The 12,910-nt window shown below is 42.4% G+C and overlaps 1 protein-coding gene across 2 annotated transcripts in view; it reads left to right on the plus strand.

Annotated features, from left to right (window-relative positions):
* LOC125457604 (AP-2 complex subunit mu) overlaps positions 1 to 12,910 on the plus strand; it is a 74,126-nt gene that overhangs the window by 42,002 nt on the left and 19,214 nt on the right. For both annotated transcript variants that reach the window (XM_059651196.1, XM_048542050.2), the window contains exons 5-8: positions 286 to 421; positions 8,640 to 8,781; positions 9,748 to 9,867; positions 11,897 to 12,032. In XM_059651196.1, coding sequence (XP_059507179.1) covers positions 286 to 421; positions 8,640 to 8,781; positions 9,748 to 9,867; positions 11,897 to 12,032 — 534 coding nt within the window. The remainder of the gene's footprint in view (positions 1 to 285; positions 422 to 8,639; positions 8,782 to 9,747; positions 9,868 to 11,896; positions 12,033 to 12,910) is intronic.

Consider the following 12,910-nt stretch of genomic DNA (forward strand, 5'->3'; position numbering starts at 1 on the left):
AGAATCTGCCTGCTTCTGCTTTGCTAATTGAGGGTGGGAACTTCAAACTGGCTGTGGGCATAACTTGAATAATTGAACTTTGGACCTAGTCCTCTATTGAAGTAGGGGAATTTGTGTTGGCACCCCTACAGGGTAATATATTGTTGCTGTACTACGTTAATTATTCTTGTTTACAATTACAGTTGACGACTAAGATTATGTAACTTGCTGTCATTTTAAAAGATTTCCTGAGTCCAATTCTAAGTCTTGAATTGAGATAGGCCAAATGTTCCTTCTTGCTTCCAGACCAAGGAAGAACAGTCACAGATCACTAGCCAGGTAACTGGACAGATTGGATGGAGACGTGAAGGAATCAAGTATCGGCGAAATGAGCTATTCTTGGATGTTTTGGAGAGTGTCAACCTGCTAATGTCACCACAAGGTAAGTGATACATAGGTTTTACAACTGTATTATCTGAGGGTGAAGTTTAGATCCCTCCTTTTTCCTATCAGTTTTAAAATTCAAATTTCTATTAATGCCATACTTTTGATATGACATGTTTTTATTTCTGAGGCAGTTATACTATTGCTAGGGTCACAGCAAAGTTTATTTTGTCAAGCCACATTTTGGCAGAACAGTTTTGACTGTTGTGCAATGCATTTTCATGGGCATGCTTTCTTTTGCTTTGAAACATCATCATCTTCTAGAAGATGTTGCTGAGATCTTCCTTGTTCACTATTGTTATCTGTATAGAGCCAGTATTCATTAATGATGACAAAAGTCTAGGAAGCCAGATTTTTTTTGCGGGGGGGGGGAGCGGGATTGAAGAAATGCGTGTGGGCAGTGTTTGAGAATCTTTCATGCGGTATTACCTGGGAAGGCAGTGGCCCAGTGGTATTATCGCGAGACTATTAATCCAGAGACCCAGATAATGTTCTGGTGACAAAGTTCAAATCCCACCACAGGAATTAATCCCAATTAAATCCCATTTAAAAAAATCTGGAATTAAGAATCTACTGATAACCACGAAACCATTATCAATTGTCAGAAAAACCCAATTGACTCTCAAATGTCCTTCAAGGAAGGAATTCTGCCATCCTCATCTGGCCTGGCCTGACTGCAGATCCACAACAACGTGATTAAAACTCAGTTGCCCTCTGAAATTCCATGTAAGCCATTCAGTTGTACCAATCATGACAGAGCCTCAAAGAAATGAAACTGGACACTTCACCAGACATCAACCTAGGCACTGGAAAAGATAATGGTAGAAACAGCCCCATTGATCCTGCGAAGTCCTCCTGACTAATATTTGGGGGCTTGTGCTGAAATGGGGAGAGCTGTCTCACAGTCTAGTCAAGCAACAGCCTGACATTGTCTGTAAGTTATGATTCTGTGAGTATGACTATGTCACCGACCCGACCATGACCATATGTCTTGTTCACCGGCAGGAAGACCCAGCAGAGATGGCGGCACAGTGGTATACAATTGGAAAGGAGTTGCTCAGAGTCCTCAACATTGACTCTGGACTCTGTGGAGCCTCATGGCTTCAGGTTAAACATGGGCCAGGAAACCACCTCATTATCATGTACTCATTATCCCTCAGCTGATGAATTAATACTCCTCCATGTTGAACAACACTTGGAGGACGTAGTGAGGATGGCAAAGGCATAAAATGTATATTCGGCACGGGATTTCGATTTCTACCACCAAAACTTGCTCAGCAGAAGAATTGCTGATTAGGCTGGCCAGGTCCTAAAAAATATAGTTGCTGTATTGAGTCTTTGGCAAGTGGTGAGAGAACCAACAAGAGGGACAAGTGTACTTGGCCTCATCCTTACCAATCTCTCAGCGCAGATGCATCTTTCCATAACAGTATCGTTAGTAGCGACCACTGCACAGTCTATCGTGTTGTGTGGCACTGTCACTTTTCTAAGTGGTTCAAATCTCAGCTGGGCATCCGTGAGGCACTGTAGGCCATCAGTAGCAGCAGAACTGTAACCACGTGGCCTGATGTGACCCCCCCCCCCCCCTCCCCAATTCAACCATTGCCATCATACCAAGAGATCAACTCAGATTCAAAGGAGAGCATAGGAGCAGCACCAGGTATACTTGAAGATGAGATGTTAACCTGTTGAAGCCACCAAACAGGACTACTTGCATGCCAAGCAAGTGATAGAGCAAAGCAATCCCATGTCCAACAGATCAGATCTAAGCTCTGCAGTCCTGCAACGAGTTGTGAATGGTGGTGGACGACTAAACAACTCACTGGAGGAGGAGGTTTCGCAACTATCCCCATCTTCTATGATGGAAGAACCCAGCACCTCAGTGCAAAAGATAAGGTTTGAAGCTTTTACAATAATCTTCAGCCAGAAGTGCCAAGTGGATTATCCATCTCAGCCTCTTCCAGTGGTCCCCAGCATTACAGACACCAGGCTTCAGCCAATTTGATTCGCTCCATGTTATATCAAGAAACAGTTGGAAGCACTGAATACTGCAAAGGCTACTGGCCATGACAGCATTCTGGCAATAGTACTGAAGACTTTTGTTCCAGAGCTTGCTGCTCCCCTAGCCAAGCTGTTCCAGTACGGTTATAGCACTGGTATCTACTGGACACTGTGGAAAATTGCCTAAGTATGTCCTGTATATAAAAAGCAGGTGAAACCCAACTCAGCCAGTTAGTGTCATCAGTAGCGCTCTCGAGCAGCACCTCTTCAGTGATGCCCAGTTTGAGCTCCGCAGGGCCACTCAGCTCCTGACTTCATTGCAGCCTTGGTTCAAACATGGACAAAAAGAGCTGAATTCCATTAGAGATAATGGGAACTGCAGATGCTGGAGATTCCAAGATAATAAAATGTGAGGCTGGATGAACACAGCAGGCCAAGCAGCATCTCAGGAGCACAAAAGCTGACGTTTCGGGCCTAGACCCTTCATCAGAGAGGGGGATGGGGGGAGGGAACTGGAATAAATAGGGAGAGAGGGGGAGGCGGACCGAAGATGGAGAGTAAAGAAGATAGGTGGAGAGGGTGTAGGTGGGGAGGTAGGGAGGGGATAGGTCAGTCCAGGGAAGACGGACAGGTCAAGGAGGTGGGATGAGGTTAGTAGGTAGCTGGGGGTGCGGCTTGGGGTGGGAGGAAGGGATGGGTGAGAGGAAGAACCGGTTAGGGAGGCAGAGACAGGTTGGACTGGTTTTGGGATGCAGTGGGTGGGGGGGAAGAGCTGGGCTGGTTGTGTGGTGCAGTGGGGGGAGGGGATGAACTGGGCTGGTTTAGGGATGCAGTGGGGGAAGGGGAGATTTTGAAACTGGTGAAGTCCACATTGATACCATATGGCTGCAGGGTTCCCAGGCGGAATATGAGTTGCTGTTCCTGCAACCTTCGGGTGGCATCATTGTGGCAGTGCAGGAGGCCCATGATGGACATGTCATCAAGAGAATGGGAGGGGGAGTGGAAATGGTTTGCGACTGGGAGGTGCAGTTGTTTGTTGCGAACTGAGCGGAGGTGTTCTGCAAAGCGGTCCCCAAGCCTCCGCTTGGTTTCCCCAATGTAGAGAAAGCCGCACCGGGTACAGTGGATGCAGTATACCGTTAGGTGAGATGAGAGTGACAGCCCTTGACTTCAAGGCTGCATTCCACTGAGTGTAGGATCAAAGAACCCTAGCAAAACTGGAATTTTTCAGCATCAGGGCAAACTTTCTGGTGGTCAGAATCATACCTGACACATAAGAAGATGGTTGTGGAGGTCAGTTATCTCTGCTCTGGGACATATCTGCAGGAATTCCTCAGGGTGGTGTTCTAGGCCTCACCATCTTCAGCTGCTTCATCAATGACTTTCCCTCCATCAAAAGGTCAGAACTGGGAATGTTTGCCGATGATTGATTGTACAACGTTCAGCATCATTTGTGACTCCTCAGAAACTGAAGTAGCCCATGTCCAAATGCGACAAGATCTGGACAATATCCAGCTTGGGCTGACAAGTGGCAAGTAACATTCATAAGAACTAGGAACAGGAGTGGGCCGTCTGACCCCTTCAGCCTGCCCTACCGTTCAATAAGACCATGGCTGATCTTTTTAGGACTCAGCTAAGCTTATCCGCCCGCTCACCATAACCCTTAATTCCTTTACTGTTCCAAAATTTATCTAGCCTTGTTTTTAAAAACATTCAGTGAGGTAGCTTCAACTGTTTCACAGGGAATTCCACAGATTCACAACCCTTTGGGTGAAGAAGTCCTTCCTGACCTCAGTCCTACATCTGCTTCCCTTTTATTTTGAGGTGATGCCCCCTAGTTCTAGTTTCACATGCTAGTGGAAACAACCTTCCTGCCTCCACCTTATCTATTTTCTTCAAAATCTTATGTTTCTAAAAGATCTCCCCTCATTCTTCTGAATTCCAATGAGTATAATCCCAGTTTATTTGGTCTCCCCTCACAATCCAGCCCTTAACTCTGGAATCAACCGAGTGAATCTCCTCTGCACCCCCTCCAGTGCTAGTATGTCCCTTCTTAAGTACGGAGACAAAAACTGCACACAGTACTCCAGGTGTGGCCTCATCAGGACCTTATACGGCTGCAACATAGCCTCCTTGTTTTTAAACTGAGTTTAGAAAGGAGGGATGAATCCCTCTAGCAATGACAGACAAAATTCTGTTTGCCTTTTTAATTACCTGCTGCACTTGCAATCCTACTTTTTAGGGATTCATGCACAAGGACACCCAAGTCCCTTTGCACAGCAGCGTGCTGCAATTTTTTAACCAAATCAAACATAGTCCATTTTGCTCTGTCAGTGATAATGGGAACTGCAGATGCTTGAGAATCCAACATAACAAAGTGTGAAGCTGGATGAACACAGCAGGCCAAGCAGCACCTCAGGACCACAAAAGCTGACGTTTCAGGCTTCGACCCTTCATCCTTTCTGAAGAAGGGTCTAGGCCTGAAACGTCAGCTTTTGTGCTCCTGAGGTGCTGCTTAGCCTGCTGTGTTCATCCAGCTTCACACTTTTGTTATTGTAGTCCATTTTGCTGTTGTTCTTACTAAAGTGGATGACCTCACACTTATCAATATTTATTCCATCTGCCATACCTTTGCCCTTCACTTAGACTAATTATACCCCTCTGCAGACTTTCAGTGTCTTCTGCACACTTTGCTCTACCACTCACCTTAGTGTCATCCGCACATTTTGACACACTACACTTAGTCCCCAACTCCAAATCATCTACATAAATTATAAACAACTGTGGCCCCAACACTGATCCCTGAGGCACACCACTAGCCACTGACTGCCAACCACAAAAACGCCCATTTACCCCTACTCTTTGTTTTCTACTAGTCAACCAATCCTCTTATCCATGCCAGTACATTACCTGTAATACTGTGCAACTTTATCTTACGGAGCCGTCTTTCATGTGGCACCTTGTCAGATGCCTTCTGGAAATCCAGATACACTACATCCACAGGTTCCCCATTGTCCACCATGCAAGTAATGCCCTGAAAGAATTCCACCAAATTAGTTAAATATGACTTTACCCTTCATGAAGCCATGCTGCTCCTAACGGGACAATTTATATCCAGATGTCTTGTTATTTCTCCCTTAATGAGAGATTCAAGCATTGTCTTCATTACCGAAGTTAAACTAACTGGGCTATAGTTACCTGCTTTTTTTGTCCACTTTAGCAGTGGCTGTTTTCCAATCTGTGGAAACCACCCCAGAGAGCAGTGAATTTTGGTAAATAATTACTAATGCATTTGCTATTTTCCCCATCACCTCTTTTAGTACCCCAGCATGCATTTCATCAGGGCCAGAAGACTTGTCTGCCTTTAGCCCCATTAGCTTGCCCAGCACTGTCTGCTTAGTGGTAATAGTTTCTAGGTCCTCACCTGCTATAACCTTCTTGCCATCAGTTTTCGGCATGTTATTCGTGTCTTCCACTGAAGACGACCCAAAATAACTGTTTAATGCCTTGGCTAGTTCCTCATTTCTAGTTATTAAATTGACCTTCTCATCCTCAAAAGGACCAGTGTTTACCTTTGCCACTCTTTTAAGATTTACATATTTGTAGAAACTTTTGCTGCCTGTTTTTCTGTTCTGAGCTAGTTTACTCTCATAATCTATCTTAATTTGTAAACATTTTTTGTGGCTTTCTGTTGGCCTTCAAAGATTTCCCAGTCTACTAGTTTCCCCACTACTCTTTGCTTTTTTTGTATGTGTTTTTTTCAATCTGATATTTTCTTTATTTCCTTCAACATCCATGGCTGGCACTTTCTTTTCCTACAGTTCTTCCTTATCACTGGAATATACTTCTGCTGAGCACTGTGAAAAATCATTTTTGAAAGTCCTCCACTGTTCCTCAATTGACCCACCATAATGTTTTTGCTTCTGTTCTACCTTCGCTAATTTCTCCGTCATCGCATCATCGTGTCCTTTGTTTGAGCATAGGACATTGGTACTAGATTTAACCTTCTCACACTCCATCTGTTTTTTAAATTCGACCGTACTGTGATCCTCCTTCCGATTGGATCCCTGACTGTGAGATCATTAATTATTCCTGTCTCATTCCACAGGACTAGATCTCGGATAGCTTGATCTCTTGTAGGTTCCATGACAAATGTTCGAGGAAATTATCGTGGATGCATTCTATGAACCTCTCCTCAAGGCTGCCATGACCAACCTAGTTTGATCAATTGATATGTAGATTAAAACCCCCCATGATAATTACTGTACTGTTTGCGCCACACAAACTCCAGACTAGACCGTCAGTGACAAGAGACAGTCTTACCACTGCCCTTTGACATTCAGTGGTGTTACCATTACTGAATCCCCTACTGTCAATATCCCAGGAGTTTTCATTGATCAGAAACTTAACTGGATTCACCACATAAATATAGTGTCTACAAAAGCAGGTCAGAGGCTAGGAGTGTTGCAGTGAGTAACTCACCTCCTGACACCCCAAAGCCTGTCCACCATCTACACTCCACACATTAGGAGTGCAAAGGAAAACTTCCCACTTGCCTGGATGAGTGCAGCCCCAACAACACAAGAAGCTAGAGATCATCCAGGACAAAACAGCCACTTGATTGGCACTACATCCACTCTATCCACCACTGATGCTCTTGAACAGCAGTGTGTACTATCTACAGGTGCACAGCAGAAATCCACCAAAGATCCTTGGACAGTACCTTCCAAACACACGACTACTACCATGTAGAAGGACTAGAGCAAGAGATATACGGGAACATCACCATCTTCAAGTTCCTCTCCAAGCCATTGATCATCCTAACTTGGAAATGTATTGTTCCTTCACAGTTGCTGGTTCAAAAACCCTGGAATTCCTCTCTAATGGCATGGTGGTCTGCAGCTGTTCAAGAATGCAGCGCACCACCACCTTCACAAGCGCTACTAGGGATGGGCAATAAATACTGGCCAGCCAGCAACATCTACATGCCATGATATAAATAAAAAAAAATTAAATTGATACATAACTGATTTTGGACAACACTGAGAAACTCCAGAAAGTGACAAGTACTAATGTGGACCCAGAAGTTGGCACACGTTGCATGTTATTCTGTGCCAATTTCTGTCTTAATTTGTGCCACACTCAACAAGTGCGGTTTGGTCAGTGCCAAGATACCAAATTGGGCCCAACATATTAGCGCAAATATGATATTTGCTTTAAGTACAGACTTGGGGCTGGAAATGTTGTTGACAAACTGGCACCTCTAGAAAGTAAATGCCAGTTGTTGTGTCTCAGCCAGTATGCCCATCATCAGAACTGATGGGTGAACTTGGGCTGTCTGCAGTGGAGATTTCAGAGTTAACACTTAAGTATGTATAAACTTGGATGGGGTGGGGTCGTTTCAAGCTAAAGGAGACTCCTAGAGACAACAGTGGCGTAGATGAAGGTATCAGTGGTGGTGAGACAACCAGAGTGTTGAAAGGTGACTGAAGCCACGAAGACAAAAATAAGAACGCTTGGTGATGAACTAGATCTGAGGGTTTAAAGCTCGGCTCAAGATCCAGTCAAAACTGCATAACCTGTGCCAAAAATCAGAGCTGACCAGTAGAGAGGGAAAAAATAGCTGCAAAGACATAAAAATATGAAATTTAAGGATAATTCCCTCATAATTCTGGATGTGAGTTTGCTCGCGGAGCGGGAAGGTTAGTTTTCAGACGTTTCGTCACCATTCTAGGTAACATCATCAGTGAGCCTCCGACGAAGCACTGGGTTATGTCCCGCTTTCTATTTATATATATATATATATAGAAAGCGGGACATAACACCAGCGCTTCGTCGGAGGCTCACTGATGATGTTACCTAGAATGGTGACGAAACGTCTGAAAACTAACCTTCCCGCTCCGCGAGCAAACTCACATCCAGAACCTCAACCTGAGCTACAAATCTTCTCAAAATCCCTCATAATTATTAGGTAAAAGATGTGAACCTAAAATAAGTGTCCACCTACTAAAGACAGATTTCAATTAATCTGCCAGTATTTTGATTGTATTTTAACTAATTTAACTATTTTAATTGTGTTGTCTAATTTATTTAACAACAAATGCTGTAACAACATTTCCCCCTGCACCGTCCCCACATGCAAGTTGATTTTTTTTTAAAGCATTGAAAAATGTGTTACTTCCAATGTTGATACTTGTACCCTTTTTGTGTTTCAGGTCAGGTTCTAAGTGCTCATGTCTCAGGTAGGGTAGTAATGAAGAGTTACTTGAGTGGAATGCCAGAATGCAAGTTTGGGATGAATGACAAGATTGTTATCGAGAAACAAGGCAAAGGAACTGCTGACGAGAGTGGGAAAAGGTTAGGAATATGAAATCTTCAAGTACATACAACCAGTAGTTCAAACTATCCATAACTGTGGAGGCCTGGAGGTTTTGTCTGGGAAGCTGTGTTCTCACTGGCTGATTTAATTTTGGCAAAGTGGGTTTGAGAACTGTTTTTATTTTTGCCTAAATCTAAAATCAAAAACCTGATATCTTTTATAATCAACACCTAATGTGAACTTTACGTACTACCCTAGGGGCTTCGCAGTCAAATCCTGAAAAGTTTGGATATCTTTTGAGATGGTTGCTGTTCAATACCAGCCCAATTGTGTTGCCTGTGCTAAACTTTGAAATGTGAGCTCCTAGTTCCATGCATCTCTGCCAAGAAGAGAAATCAGACAATCAGCAATTGTGTAGCCAGTAGCTGATTAAATCAGAAGTGTCATTGGCTGTTTGTATGGCATGGATCTACTCATTTCTGGTCTTTGTAATGGTTTTCATCAGTGAAAGTACATTGAACTTGTATTGATCTAAAACAAAAACTGAAACTGCTGGAGAAATTCGGGTCTGACAGCATCTGTAGGGAGAAAGCAGAATTGATGAAGTTCTGAAAAGTCACCAGATTTGAATAATCAACTCTGCTTTCACCCTGCAGATGTTGACAGACCTGTTGAATTTATCTAGCAGTTTCCTCCTTTGTTTCAGATCTTTGCCATCTGCAGTTGTTTGTTTTATTTTTGTGTTGATCTAGTTTCACCTCTTGGCAGCAGAAACGGATGACAGAATCATTAGTCTTAATGCGCAGTTGAGCAGCTGTCTATTCCGAGTTAGCTAGCATTGTTATCCACTGGAGTAATTTATGAATTAAATTTATCATGTTCAGATCCACAATGTAATGCTTTCATTTAGTGCGAAGGGGGTGACCTGGGTATGGTATTTAATTTTATCCTTATTTTCACATCAAATTATTTTATAATTTAATCCCCCTCTTTTTATTCTTTAGCGGTAAACAATCAATAGCAATTGATGACTGCACATTCCACCAATGTGTGAGGCTCAGCAAGTTTGAATCTGAAAGGAGCATTAGTTTCATCCCACCAGATGGAGAATATGAACTTATGAGGTAAGTGACCAGAAATGTATGGAACAAAGAGGGCTGGTTAAAGCATGTACAGGGAATAGCTTCAGATTCCAAAGCAATTTTCATATTTGTACAGCTGATTCTAGGCATTTGACTGCTTTGGTACTATCAATGAATGCTGAAGCTGGCCTGTTGTAGAAAATATTGAATTTCAAATTCTTGTAAGTAATTTGATAGATGATTTGGTTTTCTCTTCCCAGCATACTTCAGAAGATTTCATTCAAAAATAAAAGATGTGTAAATAAATTCATTGTTGGCTTCCTTGTGTATTCCATTTAAATTAAGTCACTTAATAAACAGTCAGCATTAATTAGATTGGGAGTCATTATCGCACAAATTTAGGATATTCTGTCCTTCGGATTTGTGTTAGCTCTCTGTGGGTACATTAGCCTTGCCCAGTCCCTCTAACCCTTTAACCATAAGTTCAACCCAACCTTTTATTATCTATGCAGTATTTACGTGCAAGTAGAACATTTTTATATTACCTTATAGTAATAATGATGGGATTGAAATTCATGTAAAATTATGAAGAGAATAGATAAGACAAAAGCAGGGAAGTTTTTACTGGTGGGTGAAACTAGAAGTAGGGGCATAATCCTAAATCTGCTCCCCCTTATTTTGAGGCCGAGTATCGGAGGAATGCCTTCGCCCAAAACGTTGTGAATTGGTGGAGTTCCCTGCCCACTGATGCAGTTGAGGCTACTTTGTTGCTTGTTTTCGAGGCAAACATAGATTTTTGAAAAGTAAAGGAATTGAGGATTTGTAGTGAGCGGGGTGGGTAGGTGTAGTTGAGTCTACAAAAAGATCAGCTGTGGTCTTATTGAATGGTTGAACAAGCTCAATGGGCCAGATGGCCTGCCCCTGCTCCTACTTATGTTTTCACATTCAGTATTGAAGTGCTCGATTAATTTCTATTTGAGAGCATTGAACCAGGCAGTCAGGCAATGGCACACTGGTATTATCACTGGACTGTTAATCCAGAGACCCAGATAATGTTCTGGATACCTGGCTTTGAATTCCGCCACGGCAGATGGTGGAATTTGAATTGAATAAATATCTGGAATTTAGAGTCTATTCATGACCATGAATCCATTGTCGTTTGTTGGAAAAACTCATCTAGTTGACTAATGCTCTTTAGGGAAGGAAACTGCCATCCTCACCTGGTCTGGCCTACATGTGACTCCAGACGCATAGCAATGTGGTTGACTCTTAACTGCCCTCTGGGCAATTAGGGTTGGACATTAAAGTCTGGCCTAGCCAGTGATGCCCTGACCCTGTGAATGAATGAAGAAAAAAATGTCAGGCACATGCTTGATAAACTGTTTAACAACATTTGTGACAGAGTTAACAGCATCACAAGATAGTGTTGAGAATTTAAGTTAATGTTAATCCAAAGAACCTAAAGAAGACATGCAGTTGTTTCCTGAAAAATCAGTTTAAATAACATTCACTTGACTTAGTAATGGCTAATCTTAGCAGCCTAAAATTGCAGGTTACCATGGTTGGGTTCAGACTATGTGATCAGTATGTTGCTGGTAAGTATTGACTTTGCCCCTCTGAAATAAGCATTAGATGTATAACTTGCCCAACTTGTCTTGTGTAGTGACAATAACAGTGCATTATTAATCTATGTAGAAAATTCAGTTCACCATAGGCAAAGTACATAAAAGAGTGGCCATTTGGCTTATTTTCCCCTCATGGGTATCCACAGTATCTAAATATTTAGCTGTTTCTGCCTGTATCCTCCATTAACAGTAATGAAAACCATTTATAACCTAGTGGATGCGCAGTCATCATTGTTTGTCTATACCATAAGTGATTTGTTCTCTGGGCTCTAAGAAATCAATCCAGTAAATAGGGGTTGGTATTGCAAATGATGTTTTCAGACTGAAGACCTGTTGTCCTCCAACAGTTGAATAGCTACTGCCTTGAAGTTTTTGAGGGTGGTGTCAAGAGAAGAAAGCGTGTTGCATTTATTTTCAACCGTTCAATATTGAATTGTTTTCTTCAGGTATCGAACCACTAAAGATATCATCCTGCCATTCCGTGTGATCCCATTGGTCAGAGAAGTAGGTCGCACTAAACTTGAAGTGAAAGTTGTGATTAAATCAAACTTTAAACCGTCCCTGCTGGCACAGAAGATTGAGGTAAAGGATATCCATACCCTCTTACTCTTCATGTTTCCTTAGTTTTTTTTGCGCATTGCGTTACAAGATTTGGGGTTTTCGAGTTGCTCGCACAAATAGTTGATGTAACAAATTCAGCTCACACATTGATCAAAGTTTGCCTTGATTATTTTTTATTTTTCTGTAATGCTCACGCATTGTCTCAGGCTTCACTACTAGGCCTGAATGCATAATTTGAACTGATGTTTATAGGATTGTAGGAGTGCCATTCTTCAAAATGTTAAACAGACCCCCTATCTTGCCTGGTTGTTCACTTGTCTGAAAGATCTGTATGCTAGCCAGCATTTATCTCAATCAGTGTGACTAGAACAGATAATGAAAGGCATTCTATTTGTGCCTGTGAGTCAGAGATAACAGAGGTGGAGGTGGAGGAGCACTGCAGGCCCAGGCCATTTGTGCCTGTGTCTTTGCAACCAGAGGATTTGACAAAGCAGTTTACACCCATTGAAATATTCTTGAATTGTGGTCATTTGCAATTCTAGTAAAAGTCACATCTAATGTCCATGCAACAGTTTGTACAAAAAAGCTACCAGTTTATCTTCAGTCATGCAAGTTAAAATGAATATTGGCCAGGGTACTAGGTGTTGAGCATGGTTTTTTTTTGTTTAAGTAGACCAGGGCCAAAGTTTAACCACTCATCCAGGAGAAGGCACTTCTGAAGATGCAGTGTTCCTCAGCTTTTGCACTGAAATATCACCTTGGATTAAATACTCAAGAGCCTGGACTTAAGTCTATCTGACTGCACCAAGCGTGATAACAGTGAACTGTATGCAGCAACATAATGGCCGTGATTTCTGCTGTTCTTGGCTGTTTGCTATTGTCAGTTGGTTTACTGTGTT

Source organism: Stegostoma tigrinum, chromosome 14, assembly GCF_030684315.1.
Source record: "Stegostoma tigrinum isolate sSteTig4 chromosome 14, sSteTig4.hap1, whole genome shotgun sequence".
NCBI lineage: Eukaryota > Metazoa > Chordata > Chondrichthyes > Orectolobiformes > Stegostomatidae > Stegostoma > Stegostoma tigrinum.